Here is a 22614-nt window from a genome sequence, read left to right on the forward strand (position 1 = left end):
AAGACAGAGGACGGGAAGGAGAGGAACAGTAGTAGCCAGTAAACCATCCTGATCAGTATGTCTGGTATTTATACTGCAAACGTTTTTTCTTTTTTACTTTCACTTTTGATACTCTGTGTGCTTCTATACAATGCTGCTGGAACCTCAATTTCCCTGAGGGAGTCTTCCCAAGGGATCAGTAAAATTCTATCTTGGTCCTCTGCTTTTCTCCCTTTATATATCACCCCATGGGCACATATTGCGGTACTTTGGGATTACCTTTCACTGCTATGCTGATGATACTCAGTTATACATGCCGATAACTGCTAGTAATCTCATCCACATAAAATCCTTAGAAGATTGCCTTGAATCAGTGAGAAGATGTTCAAAAAACCACACGTCGGATTTGCGTTTCCAGAAGCAAAACATAAACAGAAGCTTTTTTCAAACTTAATTTACAAAAACTCTCCGATGGGAGACATCAAGTTAAAAAAAAAAAAATTACAAGACAGGTCCTGCGGTGTTTGCACAGGCATCAAGAATATCAAACAGGTTTCATTTTATCTGACCATACGATCTGCGATCAGGAGGTGGTCGTGAGATGTTAAATGCAGCTCCTTACCTCCATGTATACTAAACGATACTGGACGCATGATTAACCTGAAACTCGGCGTGATCCAAAACATTCTCACATGAATGAAAAATCAGCTGAAAAAGAGCCAAAACTTGCACTGGCACCAGTAGATCAAGGCAGTGTTCTATTTATTTTGACACCGGTTATATCAGACGGTTATCTAATTACAACTTGGCTTTTTTTTTTTTTACAAATAAAAAAAATGGAATATTTTACAAAAGCACATTTATCACACCAACACACGACACACCTCACATTAACGTGTTGGTTTACATAGAATGAATCAACCAATCAGTGTTAGCGGAGGCACATTTTACCCAGAATCCTTTGCGATCTGTTTGTGTTTGTTACAAAACTTCAGAATTAGTGCATTATTCAACATTAAAAGATATATGTTATATTTTAACTTTGTACAAATGACAGAATTGACATTAATGGAGTTATTCTATCAGTATTCATTTTATTTATACACCAAACCATAACTCAGCACTGTTTTATTTTCCAAGACCTCCGCCTGATGGCGGCGCTGTGATTGAGTAGAGTTGAGCTTTTGGCTTCTCTCAGCTTGCTTCTGTGCTGGAAGCCATGTAGTAACTAGAGCTTCCAGCAGGGGGCAGGATGCTGAAAGACAAAAGTGTCGAGTCATTATTTGGGTCTGTTGTCGCTTTTGATGCTTCCAAAAGCGATCGCAGTGTTAAAACTCAAAATCAGCTTGTTAGTAGTTGCAACTACAACCCCTGGCAAAAATGATGGAATCACCGGCCTCGGAGGATGTTCATTCAGTTGTTTAATTTTGTAGAAAAAAAGCAGATCACAGACATGACACAAAACTAAAGTCATTTCAAATGGCAACTTTCTGGCTTTAAGAAACACTATAAGAAATCAGGGAAAAAAAATTGTGGCAGTCAGTAACAGTTACTTTTTTAGACCAAGCAGAGGGAAAAAAATATGGAATCACTCAATTCTGAGGAAAAAATGATGGAATCATGAAAAACAAAAGAACGCTCCAACACATCACTAGTATTTTGTTGCACCACCTCTGGCTTTTCTAACAGCTTGCAGTCTCTGAGGCATGGACTTAATGAGTGACAAACAGTACTCTTCATCAATCTGGCTCCAACTTTCTCTGATTGCTGTTGCCAGATCAGCTTTGCAGGTTGGAGCCTTGTCATGGACCATTTCTTCAACTTCCACCAAAGATTTTCAGTTGGATTAAGATCCGAACTATTTGCAGGCCATGACATTGACCCTATGTGTCTTTTTTGCAAGGAATGTTTCACAGTTTTTGCTCTATGGCAAGATGCATTATCATCTTGAAAAATGATTTCATCATCCCCAAACATCCTTATCAATTGATGTGATAAGAAAAGTGTCCAAAATATCAACGTAAACTTGTGCATTTATTGATGATGTATGACAGCCATCTCCCCAGTGCCTTTACCTGACATGCAGCCCCATATCATCAATGACTGTGGAAATTTACATGTTCTCTTCAGGCAGTCATCTTTATAAATCTCATTGGAACGGCACCAAACAAAAGTTCCAGCATCATCACCTTGCCCAATGCAGATTGAGATTCATCACTGAATATGACTTTCATCCAGTCATCCACAGTCCACGATTGCTTTTTCTTAGCTCATTGTAACCTTGTTTTTTTCTGTTTAGGTGTTAATGATGGCTTTCGTTTAGCTTTTCTGTATGTAAATCCCATTTCCTTTAGGCGGTTTCTTACAGTTCGGTCACAGACGTTGACTCCAGTTTCCTCCCATTCGTTCCTCACTTGTTTTGTTGTGCATTTTCGATTTTTGAGACATATTGCTTTAAGTTTTCTGTCTTGACGCTTTGATGTCTTCCTTGGTCTACCAGTATGTTTGCCTTTAACAACCTTCCCATGTTTGTATTTGGTCCAGAGTTTAGACACAGCTGACTGTGAACAACCACATCTTTTGCAACATTGCGTGATGATTTACCCTCTTTTAAGAGTTTGATAATCCTCATCCTTTGTTTCAGTTGACATCTCTCGTGTTGGAGCCATGATTCATGTCAGTCCACTTGGTGCAACAGCTCTCCAAGGTGTGATCACTCCTTTTTAGATGCAGACTAACGAGCAGATCTGATTTGATGCAGGTGTTAGTTTTGGGGATGAAAATTTACAGGGTGATTCCATAATTTATTCCTCAGAATTGAGTGATTCCATATTTTTTTCCTCAGAATTGAGTGATTCCATATTTTTTCCCTCTGCTTGGTCTAAAAAAGTAACCGTTACTGACTGCCACAATCTTTTTTCTTGATTTCTTATAGTGTTTCTTAAAGCCAGAAAGTTGTCATTTGAAATGACTTTAGTTTGTGTCATGTCTGTGATCTGCTTTTTTTTCTACAAAAATTAAACAACTGAATGAACATCCTCCGAGGCCGGTGATTCCATAATTATTGCCAGGGGTTGTATACCAGAGATAATACTGGAATTTATTGGTTATCTGTAACTTCTGATACATTTTTGGGTGGTTTATCATTTTATCTTTATCAAAGATAACTTTTCAGTTACATACATGTCAACTCAGCGGACTTTCGGACAGCTGTCCACCATCTTTGTACTCCTCATAGAAGCTGTGTGATAACGTGTGCAATGTGAGCGTCCAATCGGAATTGGTTCACCGTCACATGGTTTTCCAATATCCAATCAAAGGGCAGAGCAGTCTCAGACGGTAGGGCCAAAGACTGTTAGGAGCAGTGATCTGTTACTCTGAGAGTTCTTGTTTCTGTAAAAATAGAACAGCTGTGTGACACTATATTTATGGGAAATATATTAAGTTTGTACAAAATACCTACAATGTTCTTGTAGACACTGAATTTATTGACAGCAAGCAATTTTACTGTGGAGCAAGAGGATTTAACTGTGGAGGACTTCTGTAACTACGCTGCTCTGCTCAAAAAGGACTTCACGCTCCTTACTGATGTCCACAGACATTTATTTCTTTATTCAGCTCGTGGAACACCGTGAAAACTAAAAGGCCAAAATGCTACATTTCAAACTCATATTCATAGACATTAAACCTAAATTACACATTTCGGCTGTAACAAGACAAAAACAGCATTATAAAGTAACTTTTACCGTGTGCGCCTGTTTGACCAGCAGTAGAATGACACCATAAGCAGATTCTGTGTCTTTATCTGAGTTTTACGTGCTGCTCTGACTTTCCTTGTCTTTTTTCTCTCCCGCTCTACGCACATGCCCTTCCGGGTCGTGCCATTACGTGGCTTATTTCCTCTTCAGCACAGGTAATTTCAAAATAAAATAAACATCTTAAGCTGTAAAGCCGTTACACATAGCCTTAAATAATCGTGCAATTATTCACCAAAATGAACAAAGGAAATTTTGTATCATATTCCTGTTGTCGTGGTAACCTATATACAATTCATTTTGGCATCAGTTACAACTTCAACCAAATTACCTTTGATACACAATGAAGATGCTGCACTTTACACTCTTTATTCAAATAAATCAATGGTAATTTCAAAGAAATCATCTACTCAAACTATACACATTTTAGAAAATGAACCATATGGCCCTTTTCCCTTTTTTTATTATTATTATTATTATTTTTTATGTAAGTTACCTTGCAAGTACTATAACAGTAGGTTATGTCCTTTATCTACTTTCTACAAGAACGATAAGCTTTTGGAAGGGTCTCTCTATAATGGATGGTTTGCGCAAGCGTTCACCCTTCCTTCCCAGTTTCTTGTCTCCAACTTGTAGCGATAATCATAATATAATCAGTCCATCATCACCCTCGTGTACATCTACCACTCGGCCAAGTATCCATTCATTACGAGGGATGTTTTCATCTTTGACTATCACAATATCACCAACTCTCATGTTGCGCTTAGGGGCATGCCATCGCTGTCTCAGAGTGAGGTTGGCAAGGTATTCTTTCCTCCATCTGTTCCAAAACTGCTCTGTTGCATACTAGACTCTTCTCCAGCGTTTGGTGGCATACACGTCTTCTTGAACAAACCTGCCAGGTGGGGGCAGTGGTACAGCGCATTTCATGGTGATAAGATGATTTGGTGTTAAGGGCTCCAAACTTGTGGGATCACTGATGCTGTTAACAGTGAGTGGCGACTGTTTACAATGTCCATGGCTTCATAAAGAAAGGTTCTTAAAGATGCGTCATCCAGCCTTCCAGCACTTTGGGCAAGAACTTTACTCAGCACAGTTTTTACAGTCCTGATTTGGCGCTCCCATGCGCCTCCAGCATGGCTTGAGCTTGGTGCATTCATGAGGAAGTCGCACTGCTTATTTGCCAAGTATGATGTCACTTTGTCTTTGTCGATTTCTCGTAGAGCTTTTGCCATTTCATTCTTTGCTCCCATGAAGTTAGATCCCTGATCCGATCTGATTTGTCTGATAGCTCCACGGATAGCTATAAAACAGCGTAAAGCATTTATGAATGCATCAGTTGTCATGTCTTGCAGCATCTCTAAATGAATTGCTCTCGAGCTGAGACATGTGAAGAGAAGAGCATAGAGTTTGTACACTTTGCGGCCTTGTTTGGTACTGAAGGGGCCAAAGCAGTCCATACCTACATAGGTGAATGGTGGGGAAGGGTCAATGCGATCACTAGGCAGATCTGCCATTCTTTGTTCCTCAGGTGGTGCACGGGCTCTCTTACACCACACACATTGTCTGATATCCATCCCACTTTAGATGGAGCAGTTCTCATTTCTAGAAATCTGGCCAATTTTCTTGGATCCTCCAAACTGTGACTGTCCAGCGTTGGGACCAGGAGGCAGAGCTGTGGTCTTATACACCTCTCTGCAGCTTCTCTCCCCCTGCCAGTCCCCTCATTACCCCATCCCCGTAGGAGACGGTGCCTGCTCCCAGACCACCAATAACCAGCAAAAATCTATTTAAGCATAAAAATTCAAAAGAAAAAATAATATAGCACCTTCAATTGCACCACAGACTAAAACAGTTAAATGTGGTCTATTAAACATTAGGTCTCTCTCTTCTAAGTCCCTGTTGGTAAATGATATAATAATTGATCAACGTATTGATTTATTCTGCCTAACAGAAACCTGGTTACAGCAGGATGAATATGTTAGTTTAAATGAGTCAACACCCCCGAGTCACACTAACTGTCAGAATGCTCGTAGCACGGGCCGAGGAGGAGGATTAGCAGCAATCTTCCATTCCAGCCTATTAATTAATCAAAAACCTAGACAGAGCTTTAATTCATTTGAAAGCTTGTCTCTTAGTCTTGTCCATCCAAATTGGAAGTCCCAAAAACCAGTTTTATTTGTTATTATCTATCGTCCACCTGGTCGTTACTGTGAGTTTCTCTGTGAATTTTCAGACCTTTTGTCTGACTTAGTGCTTAGCTCAGATAAGATAATTATAGTGGGCGATTTTAACATCCACACAGATGCTGAGAATGACAGCCTCAACACTGCATTTAATCTATTATTAGACTCTATTGGCTTTGCTCAAAAAGTAAATGAGTCCACCCACCACTTTAATCATATCTTAGATCTTGTTCTGACTTATGGTATGGAAATAGAAGATTTAACAGTATTCCCTGAAAACTCCCTTCTGTCTGATCATTTTTTAATAACATTTACATTTACCCTGATGGACTACCCTGCAGTGGGGAATAAGTTTCATTACACTAGAAGTCTTTCAGAAAGCGCTGTAACTAGGTTTAAGGATATGATTCCTTCGTTATGTTCTCTAATGTCATATACCAACACAGTGCAGCGTAGCTACCTAAACTCTGTAAGGGAGTTAGAGTATCTCGTCAATAGTTTTACATCCTCATTGAAGACAACTTTGGATGCTGTAGCTCCTCTGAAAAAGAGAGCTTTAAATCAGAAGTGTCTGACTCCGTGGTATAACTCACAAACTCGTAGCTTAAAGCAGATAACCCGTAAGTTGGAGAGGAAATGGCGTCTCACTAACTTAGAAGATCTTCACTTAGCCTGGAAAAAGAGTTTGTTGCTCTATAAAAAAGCCCTCCGTAAAGCTAGGACATCTTTCTACTCATCACTAATTGAAGAAAATAAGAATAACCTCAGGTTTCTTTTCAGCACTGTAGCTAGGCTGACAAAGAGTCAGAGCTCTATTGAGCTGAGTATTCCATTAACTTTAACTAGTAATGACTTCATGACTTTCTTTGCTAACAAAATTTTGACTATTAGAGAAAAAATTACTCATAACCATCCCAAAGATGTATCGTTATCTTTGGCTGCTTTCAGTGATGCCGGTATTTGGTTAGACTCTTTCTCTCCGGTTGTTCTGTCTGAGTTATTTTCATTGGTTGCTTCGTCCAAACCATCGGCATGTTTATTGGACCCCATTCCTGCCAGGCTGCTCAAGGAAGTCCTACCATTATTTAATGCTTCAATCTTAAATATGATCAATCTATCTTTGTTAGTTGGTTATGTACCACAGGCCTTTAAGGTGGCAGTAATTAAACCATTACTTAAAAAGCCATCACTTGACCCAGCTATCTTAGCTAATTATAGGCCAATTTCCAACCTTCCTTTTCTCTCAAAGATTCTTGAGAGGGTAGTTGTAAAACAGTTAACTGATCATCTGCAGAGGAATGGTCTATTTGAAGAGTTTCAGTCAGGTTTTAGAATTCATCATAGTACAGAAACAGCATTAGTGAAGGTTACAAATGATCTTCTTATGGCTTCGGACAGTGGACTTATCTCTGTGCTTGTTCTGTTGGACCTCAGTGCTGCTTTTGATACTGTTGACCATAAAATTTTATTACAGAGATTAGAGCATGTCATAGGTATTAAAGGCACTGCGCTGCGGTGGTTTGAATCATATTTGTCTAATAGATTACAGTTTGTTCATGTAAATGGGGAATCTTCTTCACAGACTAAAGTTAATTATGGAGTTCCACAAGGTTCTGTGCTAGGACCAATTTTATTCACTTTATACATGCTTCCCTTAGGCAGTATTATTAGACAGTATTGCTTAAATTTTCATTGTTACGCAGATGATACCCAGCTTTATCTATCCATGAAGCCAGAGGACACACACCAATTAGCTAAACTGCAGGATTGTCTTACAGACATAAAGACATGGATGACCTCTAATTTCCTGCTTTTAAACTCAGATAAAACTGAAGTTATTGTACTTGGCCCCACAAATCTTAGAAGCATGGTGTCTAACCAGATCGTTACTCTGGATGGCATTTCCCTGATCTCTAGTAATACTGTGAGAAATCTTGGAGTCATTTTTGATCAGGATATGTCATTCAAAGCGCATATTAAACAAATATGTAGGACTGCCTTTTGCATTTACGCAATATCTCTAAAATCAGAAAGGTCTTGTCTCAGAGTGATGCTGAAAAACTAATTCATGCATTTATTTCCTCTAGGCTGGACTATTGTAATTCATTATTATCAGGTTGTCCTAAAAGTTCCCTAAAAAGCCTTCAGTTGGTTCAGAATGCTGCAGCTAGAGTACTGACGGGGACTAGCAGGAGAGAGCATATCTCACCCGTGTTGGCCTCTCTTCATTGGCTTCCTGTTAATTCTAGAATAGAATTTAAAATTCTTCTTCTTACTTATAAGGTTTTGAATAATCAGGTCCCATCTTATCTTAGGGACCTCGTAGTACCATATTACCCCATTAGAGCGCTTCGCTCTCAGACTGCGGGCTTACTTGTAGTTCCTAGGGTTTGTAAGAGTAGAATGGGAGGCAGAGCCTTCAGCTTTCAGGCTCCTCTCCTGTGGAACCAGCTCCCAATTCAGATCAGGGAGACAGACACCCTCTCTACTTTTAAGATTAGGCTTAAAACTTTCCTTTTCGCTAAGGCTTATAGTTAGGGCTGGATCGGGTGACCCTGGACCATCCCTTGGTTATGCTGCTTTAGACGTAGATTGTGGGGGGGGTTCCCATGATGCACTGTTTCTTTCTCTTTTAGCTCTGTATGCACCACTCTGCATTTAATCATTAGTGATTGATCTCTGCTCCCCTCCACAGCATGTCTTTTTCCTGGTTTTTTCCCTCAGCCCCAACCAGTCCCAGCAGAAGACTGCCCCTCCCTGAGCCTGGTTCTGCTGGAGGTTTCTTCCTGTTAAAAGGGAGTTTTTCCTTCCCACTGTAGCCAAGTGCTTGCTCATAGGGGGTCGTTTTGACCGTTGGGGTTTTACATAATTATTGTATGGCCTTGCCTTACAATATAAAGCGCCTTGGGGCAACTGTTTGTTGTGATTTGGCGCTATATAAGAAAAAAAGTTGATTGATTGATTGATATACTTAGCTACTGCTTTACCTCCTCCAACAATCCAAAACCCATTAGCTCTGATCTCATTTAAGGTTTGACCTTGACCTTGATGCCGTGTCTTCTCATGACAGTGTTCAATAATGAGCTTTGTAATAATGCAGTCTTTAGGGAGTATTGCAGGATGCTTCACCTCAAAATGTGTGGATGGCTTTCTTAGCCTACCTCCAACTCTCATCACACAGTCCTTGAGGAATGGATCAAGCTGATAGAGTCTGTTATTACAGGGCAACTTTCCTGTTTTCTGTTCAAGGTTATTCAGCTCTTCCTGAAAAGCATTTTGTTGTGCAAGTTTAACAAGGGTTAATGTGGCTTGTCTCCTTTGTTCCACATCTGGAGGCTCTGATGTCTTTATTTTCTTTGCCATTCGTTGAATGCGTGCAACAACATTGACTACAGTAGTCCATTTGGAGAACCGTGACAAATGTTCTGCAATGTCACATTGTTGTTCCACCTCAGTATCCAGCACTTGTATGGCCTTTACCTCTGGATCTCCCACCAACAGCTCTGGAATGTTTTGTTCTGTTACTATCTCTCTTTCCCATAAAAATCTGGGACCTGTGAATCTTTTAGGCCACGTGAGGCGTGGTCAGCTGGATTTTCTGCAATGGCAACATAATACCACTGTTCTGGGTTTGTAGTTTCGCGGATTCTCTGAACACAATTGGCTACAAAAACATGGAATCTTTTGGCCTCATTGTTGATATAGCTTAGAACTACCTGTGAGTCTGTCCAATAGTATTCCCTGTCAACTTTGAGCATACAGCTCACAGCAGCTGAAGTTATGGACACTGTTAGTTTTAGTCTTGGGATAGTGACTATTCTGGTTGGCGCAACCCTTGCTTTGCCCATGACTAAAGTGCAGTGCACTTGTTGGTCACTCACCAACCTGAGGTAGGAGCACTGGCCATACCCTTGACTGCTTGCATCAGAGAAGTGATGAATTTCAACTTTGAGGACTTCACCAAAGTTTATGGGTTTGAAGCATCTGGGTTTCTGGATCATTTTGAGATTTTCTAAATCTTTTAGCCAACCCTCCCACCTTCGCTTCAGTTCAGTAGGTAGCGGATCGTCCCACCCAATGCCTTTCTGACACATTTCTTGCAACACTCTCTTTCCTTCTAAAATGAAAGGGGCCAAGAACCCTAAGGGGATCATAAAGAGATGCCACAACAGAGAGAATACTACGGCGTGTCAGTGGTTTCTCATTGAATGTCACCTGGAAGAAAAAGTTGTCATTCTCTACATTCCATCTTATGCCTAATACTAGTTGCACTGGAAGGTCATTGTAGTTGAGGTCCACGTCCTTTATCTCAACTGCACGTTCCATTACATCGATTGTGTCTAGCACGTCTCTGCTGTTGGAAAGAAACTTGTGAAGGTGCAGCTTCCCTTTGGCACACAAAGCTTGGGCCTCTTTTAGAAGCTCAATTGCCTCTCCAACAGTTTCCACACTTATGAGGCCATCATCCACATAAAAATGCTTTTTAACAAAGTTAGCTGCTAGCGGGTACTCTCTCTCATTTTCATTGGCCAGATGTTTCATACCGTAATTAGCACAACCTGGGGATGAGGACGCTCCGAAGAGGTGGACTTTCATGCGGTATTCTGTGGGCTCTAAGTCTGTGTTCCCATTTTCCCACCAGAGAAACCTCAAATAGTCTCTGTCCTCTGATCTGACATGGAACCTGTGAAACATCTTCTCTTCGTCACACATAAGTGCAATGGGGTGCTTACGGAAATGACATAACACTCCCGTGAGGCCATTTGTGAGATCAGGCCCTGTCGTTAAGTGGTCGTTTAAAGCTGTCCCTTCAAACTTTGCAGAGCAGTCAAATACCACCCTGATCTTGCCTGGCTTTCTCGGGTGATAAACACTTTGGTGTCGTATATACCAGACATTTCCTGTCGTTGGCTGTGAGTCTGTCTTTTCAGCATCGCCATCTCTGAAAACTCCATGAACTTCACATAGTCATTTTTAAACTTAGGATCTCTGTCCAGTTTCCTTTTGAGGTGCTTTAAATGAACTAGAGCCAGACTTTTGTTGTTTGGGAGTTGGGGGCGTGCCTTAAATGGAAGGGACATTTCAAGATGACCATGCTCATTTTGATGGATCCCTTCTTTTAGGATTTGGAGGAATTGGATATCTTCTTGTGATATATCACTCTCGTTTGGTTTGGTATCTGCAAAATCTGACTCGAGTACTTTAATGATGGCAGTTGGGGTTACGGGGGGGTATCTCTTTCACAGCCACACGATGACAGACCAGTTACATTGCTTGCATTTGCCAACTGTGGTGCCCCTCCTACAATGCTCCAGCCTAGGTCTGTTCTGACAGCATAAGGCTCGTTGTCATCTCCAGTGATGACCTCTCTGGGAGCTAAGGCTCTGGAACAGTCGTAGCCTATCAGCAATCCAACTGCACAGTCCATTAAAGGGGGAATCTCTTGAGCAATGTTTGTGAGATGTTTCCATTTGCTGGCCGTTTGACAAGTAGGAATGTGTGTGCACTCAAGTGGAATGAAGTCTCTTGTGTAAGCTGGAGGTAGGTCAATGCACGTATTGGAGAAGAATCCTCTGACTTTAAGTCCTTGTGCTCTTTGACTCTTCACAATAGTGTCCCTTTTGACCATGGTTGCGAGCTTTAGTTTTACTGGCTCTAACACTGCCTGCAGCTTTTCACACACTTCCTGATCAACAAACGTGTGGGTGCTTTGCGTATCTAATAGTGCATACACCAAGGTTTCACTGCTAGGAGAATTAGTTGACGAAATCCACACTGGCACAATCATTGAGGTGCTTCCATTCTTACCTCCTTCCACTGAACAAGAGAGTGAGGCCATGTTCTCGTCTGCTGTACTTTGTGCAGGTTTGTCTGCTGGAGAGTGATCTTCATGCAGAGGAGTTGGATGGCTTCTTTTGCATATGCTGCACGTGGCTCTGTTTTTACAGTCTTTAGAGATGTGACCTGTCCTCAGGCATGCAAAGCACTGTTTGTTTTCATGAACATAGTTTTTCTTATCATCCACAGACATTTCTGTTAGCTTTGGACATTTATGTATGGTGTGATTTTCTCCACAGCAAATGCACTTGCTTGTGCTGGAGTTTTGTGGTGGTATGTCTCTTTTCTTTTGCTTATCAGTGTCTCTTGTCTTTACTTCCTCTATGTTAAACTTAGTTGTGAGGGTTGCAGTGTCTGAAGCCTTTATGCTGGTAACAAAGGCATTTGCTTTTGTGCGTTTTGTTTCTCTCGCTAGGATTTCTGCAGGTGGCTTTAAAGCGTGTAAGGACGACACTGGGTTACAGGCTATGCGTGCCTCCTTAGAGATAAAGGAGGCAAAGTCTTTAAAGCTTGGATAGTTCTCACCTTTATCCAGCTGTTCTGTTACATAGCGATTCCACCTGGACGTTATCCAATCTGGGAGTTTGATCAACAACTTCTGGTTCTCCTCACAATCATCTAGCACTTGTAGGCCTTTTATGTGAGGCATGGCATTGCTACATGTTTGCAGGAAATCACTGAATTCTCTCAGTTTGACATACTCTTTTACCCCGATCTTGGCCATTTGTTGCATACATTTCCTTTGGTCTTACAGCTGCCTCTGTATGTACTTCCCCTTGTTCTTGAGGCTCATGGTCGATTTTGTTATCATTTTGTAACAAGGAATTGTCATTGGAAGTCATTTTGTATTTTTCTTGCTTTATTTTCTGTTGTTTTGGTATTCACTTGACTCTTTATTTATCCATCAGTAGCTCTGGCCATTCATAACTGCACAATTTGCCCTTAAGATGCGCATTTGCACTTGGTCTTGCTTCTGCAGATGAACCTTTGAACTCTGAAGCCTTGGCTTGCTGCAGGATGTGAAGAACTCTGGCGCCGCCTTGTGGGTGTAGGACGAAACAGCCTCAGTACGATGGATCAGGTCACGTTTTCACTGTAACTACGCTGCTCTGCTCAAAAAGGACTTCACGCTCCTTACTGATGTCCACAGACATTTATTTCTTTATTCAGCTCGTGGAACACCGTGAAAACTAAAAGGCCAAAATGCTACATTTCAAACTCATATTCATAGACATTAAACCTAAATTACACATTTCGGCTGTAACAAGACAAAAACAGCATTATAAAGTAACTTTTACCGTGTGCGCCTGTTTGACCAGCAGTAGAATGACACCATAAGCAGATTCTGTGTCTTTATCTGAGTTTTACGTGCTGCTCTGACTTTCCTTGTCTTTTTTCTCTCCCGCTCTACGCACATGCCCTTTCGGGTCGTGCCATTACGTGGCTTATTTCCTCTTCAGCACAGGTAATTTCAAAATAAAATAAACATCTTAAGCTGTAAAGCCGTGTTACAAATAGCCTTAAATAATCGTGCAATTATTCACCAAAATGAACAAAGGAAATTTTGTATCATATTCCTGTTGTCGTGGTAACCTATATACAATTCATTTTGGCATCAGTTACAACTTCAACCAAATTACCTTTGATACACAATGAAGATTTTATCACTTGGTTATACAGATGGACCCTCAAGGGGGTTGACATGTATGAGTTATCTGATTATCTGTTATTGAAGTTAATTTTTTGGTTATCTGTGCCCACCACTGCAGCCCAGTAACCTGGCTGATCTAGAGAAGATCTGTATGGAGGAGTGGACCAAAATCCCTGCTGCAGTGTGTGAAAACCTGGTGAAAAATTACAGGAAACTTCTGACCTCTGTAACTGCAAACAAAGGCTACTGTACCAAATAACACTGATTTTCACAGGTGTTCAAATACTTATTTGCAGCAGTAACATACAAATAAATTTAAAAAAAATCATACATTGTGATTTCCAGATTTTTTTTAGATTATGTCTCTCACAGTGGACATGCACCTAAGATGACAATTTCAGACCCCTCCATGATTTCTAAGTGGGAGAACTTGCAAAATCGCAGGGTGTTCAAATACTTATTTTCCTCACTGTATGTGGTCTGAATTACCAGTATGGAGGAGGGGCTCCACTTTGTAAGAGTTTTTAATGTTTGTATAAGCCAAATCCAGAGTGTTGTTTCCTCTGGTCGTCACATTTACATGTTGGTAGAGGTGTCTGCAGTGAGGGAGCATAGATTTTGTAATGAAAGAACGTGCGGGCAGAGTCGCATGTCGGGCCGGACCCGACCGCGGGGGGTCGCGACAGGAAAAACACCTCCGTTGGAAATCTTAACGGGCAAGTTGGAACATGCCCAAGCTGTTAAACAATTTCTCAGTTACTCACTTGTTGAAAGCCATCAAAAGCCGCCTGAATTTTACAAATGGTTTTCAACACGGAGGTGTTTTTCCTGTCGTGGCACACACAGATTCACCGAGTCGTCACGGAAACGACTCAGTGAATTTGCGCGCACGTCTTTCATTAAAAAATGTCCTTAAACAGTGGAATGTCCGCATAAAGTCCTCATGCCGGCCTCTTCTGAATCTTCTCTGTTCTCTCACGACGTCCTGGATGAATTAAGCCTTAAATTAGGATGTTTTGAGCTCGAAACAGGCAGACGACGGCGCCTGGAAGCGCTGCAGGACGTCCCGCTCCGTGGGATGTCCTTACACCGACAGAAACACCCCATAATCTCTCATCAGCTGTTAAACTTTTCACCGAAAACCAGCTGAATTTCTCGGATAGTGTCCACTCGGATATTCCTCACAGGTCCAGAAAAAATGTTGATAAAGCAACGCACGCCGTCTCGAGCAGCGTGTGAAACAAAGGAATTCAGCCGAGAGGGCGGGACCACATCTCACTCAAGGCCTGCCCACAGAGAAATGACGTCGCCGACACACGTGAAAAAAACTCACGCATGCGCACGAGGGTTGAAGCATGATTGGTGTAATCGCACATCATTCAAATCCATATAGTTAAAAAAATATATAAAAGGGTCGGTTTATTATCTAACAGACCTCGTATATATATATATATATCTCAGAATCACCTTTGTCATTGTAATTTGCATTGCAACGAGATTTGAGTGCAGCTCCAAAAAGGTGCTTTCCGTGGTAAATTTTAACCAAATAAAGAACTAATATAAACATAAGGTAAAATAAAATAGAATAAAATAAAATAAAATGTGGACCAAGTAAAATGTAAAACAATTATTATATACAACTGTGGAATCATACTGCACGGGAATATTGCACATGGTTTACAGATATTGCACAAGAAACTTGAAGGTGTGGATTAGAGTGATTTGTTATTGTTCAGTGCAGTGATCGCTCTGGGGAGAAAGCTGTCCCTGAGTCTGTTTGTCCTAGTTTTGATTGACCTATACCGTTGGCCGGAGGGTCGCAGGTCAAACAGGTGGTTGCTGGGGTGGGATGTGTCTTTGCTGATGCTGGCAGCTCTGCTGAGGTAGCGAGAGCTGGCAATGTCTTCCAGGCTGGGCAGAGAGCAGCCAGTGATCCCCTGGGCCGTTTTGATCACCCTCTGCAGCGCTCTCCTGTCTGCTGCTGAGCACCCCCGTACCACGCTGTGATGCAGTATGTCAGGATGCTCTCGATGGTGGCTCTGTAGAACAACACCGGCAGCTTCTCCTCCAGATTGTTCCTCCTGAGCACCCTCAGGAAGTGGAGTCGCTGCTGGGCTTTCTTCACCACCACTGTGGTGTTGGCAGTCCAGGAGAGGCTGTCAGAGAGCTGCAGTCCAGGAGAGGCTGTCAGAGAGCTGCACTCCCAGGAACCTGATGGAGCTGATCCTTTCCACACAGTCCCCTTGGGTGTAGAGCGGGGCTGGGTCAGCTCTGTTCTTCCTGAAGTCCAGGATTATTTCTTTTGTTTTTGTGGTGTTCAGCGGCAGGTTGTTAGGTGAACACAGTGGTATCAGCCACAAACTTTATGATGGTGTTTGTGGGATGGGTCAGAGAGCAGTCATGTGTGTAAAGGGTGAACAGGAGGGGGCTCAGTACACAGCCTTGAGGGGAACCGGTGCTGAGTGTGATGGTGGAGGAAAGGTGGGGGCCACGTTTCAGAAACTGTGAGCGGTTTGTGAGGAAGTCCTTGATCCACTGGTGGATAGGGGTGGAGATGCCCAGATGCATCATTTTCTGGACCAGGATCTCCGGGATGATGTGGTTGAAGGCTGAGCTGAAGTCCAGGAAGAGCATCCTCACATAGCTCCCCTGGTGCTCCAGATGGCTGAGCGCGGTGTGGAGTGCTGTGGTGATAGTGTCCTCTGTGGAGCGGTTTGCCCTGTAGGCAAACTGGTGGGGGTCCAGAGTGGGAGGCAGACAGCCTCTGATGTGCTGAGAGACCAGTCTTTCAAAGCACTTCATGACCACAGGCGTAAGTGCAACAGGCCTGTAGTCATTTATGCTCTCCACTGCTGACTTCTTTGGGACTGGAATGATGGTGGAAGATTTGAGGCAGAGTGGAATGATGGCCTGTGACAGGGACAGGTTGAAGATGCAGGTGAAAACTCCAGCCAGTTGGTCAGCACACGCTTTGAGTACCTTTCCAGGTACACCATCGGGGCCAGCCACCTTCCTGGGGTTCACCGCCTTCAGCACACGTCTCACTTCATGTTCATGAAGTGTTAGTGCTGGAGGGTGGTGGGTGTGGAGTTGCTGCTGGTCTGTCTGCTTTGAAGCAGGCAAAGAAGCGGTTCAGCTCCTCTGCCAGCGAGGCGTCAGACCGAGCATTTCCTGGTTTGGTGCTTTTGTAGTTGGTTATATGATTTATTCCCTCCCACATCCTTCTGGGATCATTTACATCTTTTTCTTGTAGGCAGCCTTGGCCTCTCTGATGCCTCTTTTCAGATCGGACCTGGCCGCGCTCTACAGGGCCCTGTCCCCTGATTTAAAGGCGGTGTTGCGGCTTTTTAATAGAGACAGGACTACGATGTTCATCCAGGGCTTCTGGTTTGGAAAAACCCTGACCCTTTTGTTGACGGTGACAGTGTCAACACAGTTCTTAACGTAGGAGAGTACGGTGTCGGTGTACTCCTGTAGGTTGTGGCTGGAAAATAAATCCCATACAGTCCGTGAGAAACAGTCCTGTAGCTGGGAGAGCGCTCCCTCAGGCCAGGTTTGGATTGTCTTTCGTTGTGGCTTTGGTCGCCTTCAGCAGGGGGGTGTAGGTGGGGGTGAGGGACAGGAAGAGAAGGTCTGATACAGCGAGATGGGGGAGGGGAGTGACTTTGTATGTGTGTTTTATGTTTGAGTAAACATGGTCCAAAGTATTTTCCCCTCTTGTGGCACACTTCACGTACTGGACGAACTTAGGAAGCACAGTTTTTAAACACGTTTGGTTGAAGTCACCAGCAACAATATAAACACCATCTGGGTGGACCAGCTGCTGTTTATTTACACAGGCAATCAAGAGGCTAAGGGCCGTGCTAATGTTAGCATCGGGTGGGATGTAAACAGAAAACACGACTACTGTGAACTCCCTTGGGAGATAAAAAGGTCTGCATGAGACTGCCAGCACCTCTAAATCAGGAGAACAGTAAGAGTCAATGACCCTGCTGCTGCAGCACCACTCGTGGTTCACATAAACACAGAGCCCTCCACCTCTGCACTTACCCCAATCACTGGTTGTGTCCTGCCGGTGTAGCGTGTGGCCTGCTAACTCAACTGCAGCGTTGGGGATCAGCGGGTGAAGCCACATCTCCGTGATGAAAATAACGCTGCAGTTCCGCACAAAGCTGTTTGTAGCCATCTGTAGCTCCAATTCGTCTATTTTGTGGGTGATGGATCTGGCGTTTGAGAGGAAGAGGCTCGGTAATGCTGGCCTGTATGGTTGTTTACGTAGCCTAGCATCGGAGCCGGACCGACATCCTCGCTTCTACTTCCTGTCTCTACGCGGCCTTCTCCACCTGCTGGGCAGGCCGGTAATCCACGGAGAGCCCGGTGTTCCCGCTATGTCCTCCAGGATGTTGTGGTACTGGTGGAATTCGCTCGTACGTTTGTACCTCAGACCGAGGTCGATAAGTTTCTGGAGGCTGAGGCTGTGGGTCGCTTTACAAAACTCGAAGAATATACGCGCAAAAAGTAAGAAAAACAAGCACCAAATTGGACAGCTAAAAGCCGTTGCACCCGTGCGCGCTGCCATCTTGCATCTCAGCAAGACATGCTGTGGAAGAGAGCAGAGATCAATCACTAATGATTAAATGCAGAGTGGTGCATACAGAGCAAAAAGAGAAAGAAACACTCAGTGCATTATAGGAACCCCCCAGCAGTCTAAGTCTATAGCAGCATAACTAAGGGATGGTTCAGGGTCACCTGATCCAGCCCTAACTATAAGCTTTAGCAAAAAGGAAAGTTTTAAGCCTAATCTTAAAAGTAGAGAGGGTGTCTGTCTCCCTGATCTGAATTGGGAGCTGGTTCCACAGGAGAGGAGCCTGAAAGCTGAAGGCTCTGCCTCCCATTCTACTCTTACAAACCCTAGGAACTACAAGTAAGCCTGCAGTCTGAGAGCGAAGCACTCTATTGGGGTGATATGGTACTATGAGGTCCCTAAGATAAGATGGGACCTGATTATTCAAAACCTTATAAGTAAGAAGAAGAATTTTAAATTCTATTCTAGAATTAACAGGAAGCCAATGAAGAGAGGCCAATATGGGTGAAATATGCAATACAACACAAACAACATAAACCTGTTTTTACAGAGATGTGTCCTGGGTTACACCAGTGGTTTTTAACATACATGATAAATGACTCACTTTTGCTTTTTCACATGCTTTAGTGTCGCCATCTGCTCTCACAGCAGTGAATCCCAGCAGGTCCACGTTAGTGTTCAATGCGAGGTCAGTTAGCCACGTCAGCATGAATATTAACAAGCTGCGCTCACAGTGAATCCGCTGGTTTTTCAGTGCGGACAGCTTGTCGATGTTGTGCGGCAGCGAGTTCCCATTTCCTATGATCACGGAGGGAATCGATGGCTTGTAGCGCCTCTGGTTGTCTGCTAGCCTAGCCTTTAGCTTAGTCTTGGCGTTGCAGCCCGTGTCTCCTCCTTCACTCTGCTCGGACGAGGTGTCGTATCCCGTTGTCGCAGACCGAATGGTCCCCCCCAAAAATTGGTCTGCCCTGCCTCCACTGCACACGCATCATTTTGGAGTTCAGCAGTTCATCTGAGAGAGAGACCCAAAGCGATCAAATGGATTAATGTGATTATTAACCATCAGATGACAAAGTAAAATCTCTTAAATCATTCTAGTCAGTTTGAAGCAGAAACGAGGCCAAACTCTGTGATGCTTTGAAATGACTGACGCACAGTGAACACATCAGCTAGCAGCTCGTGTAGCCGCAGCGCTCAGATCGCTTCCTTCGTCTTTTCTGATGAAATAAAGCTGAATTGATGTGGAAATGATTGTTGGAGAAAAGCGTCAGATATCTGTGGCTGAGACAGATAATGACTGGAGGCAGTTTGAAGCAGAAACCAGGTGATAATCAGTGAACCGCGGCTGATGACACATGCACAGTGAAGACAGGGTGGAGCGATTTTTAGGGGGACCGTTTGGTCTGCGACACCGGCTCGTCCCTTTGTTCTCAGAGCCAGTAGTTCCTCTCTTGAATAAGTGAAAAAGCTGGTTCCTGGTAGCACTGAAAAGTTAAAAGTATCCATGTTATATATGTAAAGCAAACAACATCTTTGTGAGAAGAGCAGAAGGGTAGAAAGAAAAGCAAAAAATGAAAAAACATAAAAAAACAAACAAAACACTTGACTGTACTGAATGTTTGATCTCCAAAGTAAAGGTCAGACAATGTCGATGTCCACTGGATTCATGTATGACATATGTTAGTTACCCTGTGACTTGGTAACTCAACATGACACATGGTGCAAACTGTTCCTTTCCTCTGTAAATATTCTCTAATTTGCTGCACTACGACCTTTTTTGAGAAATTAACCCTTTTGTGATCGTACCCCTGAGTTTAAGTTAAAATCAGGTGGAGACAGTTAAGAAAAGAGCAGATTGTTGTCCTGCTGGACAGATTCTGTTTCACTCACGAACCGTTGCTGCTCTTTTCTATAGAAAGACTTTAACCTGCACATTATTTAAATACTTCAACATAAACACATTTTAAGGGGACGGCTTTTCTACAGTTTTTACTTCATTCAACACCAATTAAATTCTCAGGCCTGTAGCTGGGGGGCGTTCTGTTCTGCACTCAGAGTATATCTTTTTAAACTCGGGGAAGAGATATCGTGTTCCTGTGTGCAAATGTAACCGGTACAAATATTCATTTGTTCCGTCGTCCATTAAGCTTATTAATGAACAAATTTAAATTGCACTTTGTCATAGGATAGATCTTGCACATTTTCCAGTGGAATGGCGAGTTGTTAATGGCTGTGTGGTTTTAGTAGTTGATGCTGGGTTGGTTACATTGATTTTATGTCTTTTCACTGGTTTTAAGGTTATTTATGCTATTTTATTGTTGGCTGTATTTATTCTGTGGGTATCACTGTTGTATTGTTGGTACTGTCTTTGTTTGTGCAGTTGAGCCCCCTCATGCACCAAGCTAATAGAGGATTTTTTGATGACCATTTTCTCACCCTGACACCCCCCCCCCCCCCAATTTAGTTATTCTGCTGAATGTATTTGTATTTTCTTTTTCCCCATTTTCACCTTTTCTTTGACTTTAAGCAAAATTGATATCACAACCTACATGTTTGTTTGATCAGATTAGCTTGATCAGTTTCATATTTTTGGCTCCCCTCATCCTAACGGACCTGATTTTAAAGCTGGAACCCCAAGCAGATCCAGTAATGCTGAGCTTAGACATTACATTAAAAACATATTAATTCACATCCCACTTTTGATTTTTTATTATTATGAAAAATGTCTTCAAAAGTAAACCTTCAATCAAGGGAAACTGTGGAGGGAATTTTGCACCCCCCCCAACACCCTCTTTCCAGCTGGATGTGCTCCTGGTTTACAGTCTCTGGGCAGGAACAATCAAGAATTTGTGTATTTATATAGAAAGTGTGACCTGATTGAGCGATAAGAAGGTTTATCAGCGTATTTATATCAGGCCATCATCACAAAGACATTTCAGGCAGATTTTGAGGAAAAACCTAAATGTTAGTATTTGTTGTTAAGTGTTGCGGGTCTGCAGCTGTGTTTTTAGTTTAACCACAGCGAGGATACTCAGACACTCACACACAAGAAAAGTTTAAAAATGCTTGAAAAACTCGCTGTCATCACCATGGCGCTGTGAGACACTCAAAACACACAGAGGGACAGACGCAGATGGACAGACACAGAGACTCGCTATCAGGAGGGAAAAAACAAACAGATTCTAAAACTTGATTTTTGAATGCAGTAAATTTTATATCTTACGTCCAGCCTTGATTTTTCATCAGGACGGCGTCAGCGTGAAGCCCGACTAACATACAGACCGATAACTTCAAACTGAGTTAGTTAATTGTTTTCTGTGTTTATTCTGAGTTTTGAGTCGTTGTGATTAAAGATCATTATTATGAATTCTCCGATGGTTGATTTGATAAAACACAGAAAATGTCGTCAATTTCATTTGTTGTTTTTTTGGTCTCATCTTTAAGACGGCTGACGTGATCTTGGAGACTAAAGGACGTCCACCTGGTTGGACTGAGTGTCTGGATGGCATAAGCTTTTTGTTACAACTAAAAATTCCCTCTAAACCAAAGAACCAGGGTCAGTGGATCCCAGTCCTGAGGTCTCAAGTTTAGAACAGAAAGGAGGCAGAGTCTCACCTGCCCTTGGCTCCGCCCCTCAGCACCCGCCTCCTTTGCTGCTCCTCCTGAACCTTCCTGATCCTGGTCTCCCACAGAGCTCTGACAGACTGGACTGAGATCCACGGCGCCGTGACCTCTGCCATCGCCCTCCGACATCCGAGCACAGCACAGGATGACCTCTGACCTCCAGCTTCCTCCTCGCCCAGTTTGTGCTGTTGTCTGATGGGCCGGTTTGGAGTCCTGCGGTAGTACTGCTGTTACTACAGACAGTACTACTGTGGTTTCCCCCTGGTCCTGCTCTGAGCTGAAATCCGACCTCGGGTCTCACCGGTAAATTTAGCTCCAAGGTCACATGACATGACGGCAGAGTATAAATAGACGCTGTCAGTCAAACCCGTCTGAGGGTCAGAAACAAACCTGTAGTGATGAAACAGAGAGACAGATACAGAGAGACAGAGACAGACAGATACAGGCAGACCGATAGAGAGAGACAGACAGATACAGGCAGACCAATATAAAGAGACAGATACAGGCAGACAGTGGGAGACAGATATACAGGCAAACCGATATAGAGAGACAGACAGATACAGGCAAACCGATATAGAGAGACAGACAGATACAGGCAAACCGACATAGAGAGACAGACAGATACAGGCAAACCGACATAAAGAGACAGATACAGGCAGACCGACATAAAGAGACAGATACAGGCAGACCGACATAAAGAGACAGATACAGGTAGACAGTGGGAGACAGATACAGAGGCAAACAGATACAGAGAGACAGACAGACCGATACAGAGAGACAGGCAGACCGATACAGAGAGACAGACAGATACAGGCAGACCGATACAGAGAGACAGGCAGACCGATACAGAGAGACAGGCAGATACAGGCAGGCCGATACAGAGAGACAGGCAGACCGATACAGAGAGACCGGCAGACAGATACAGGCAGACCGATATAGAGAGACAGGCAGACAGATACAGAGAGACATACAGATACAGGCAGACCGATATAGAGA

The 22614-nt window shown here is 43.0% G+C and overlaps 1 protein-coding gene across 1 annotated transcript in view; it reads right to left on the reverse strand.

The window, feature by feature from the left end:
* The window catches only part of lrrc39 (leucine rich repeat containing 39), a 79021-nt gene extending 57013 nt beyond the window's left edge, over positions 1–22008 (reverse strand). Inside the window, exon 1 of the mRNA XM_034179289.1 lies at positions 21610–22008. Coding sequence (XP_034035180.1) covers positions 21610–21734 — 125 coding nt within the window. The 5' untranslated portion in view covers positions 21735–22008. The remainder of the gene's footprint in view (positions 1–21609) is intronic.
* Between the last annotated feature and the right edge of the window lie 606 nt (positions 22009–22614).

Source organism: Thalassophryne amazonica, chromosome 10 (assembly GCF_902500255.1).
Source record: "Thalassophryne amazonica chromosome 10, fThaAma1.1, whole genome shotgun sequence".
Taxonomy (NCBI): Eukaryota; Metazoa; Chordata; class Actinopteri; order Batrachoidiformes; family Batrachoididae; genus Thalassophryne; species Thalassophryne amazonica.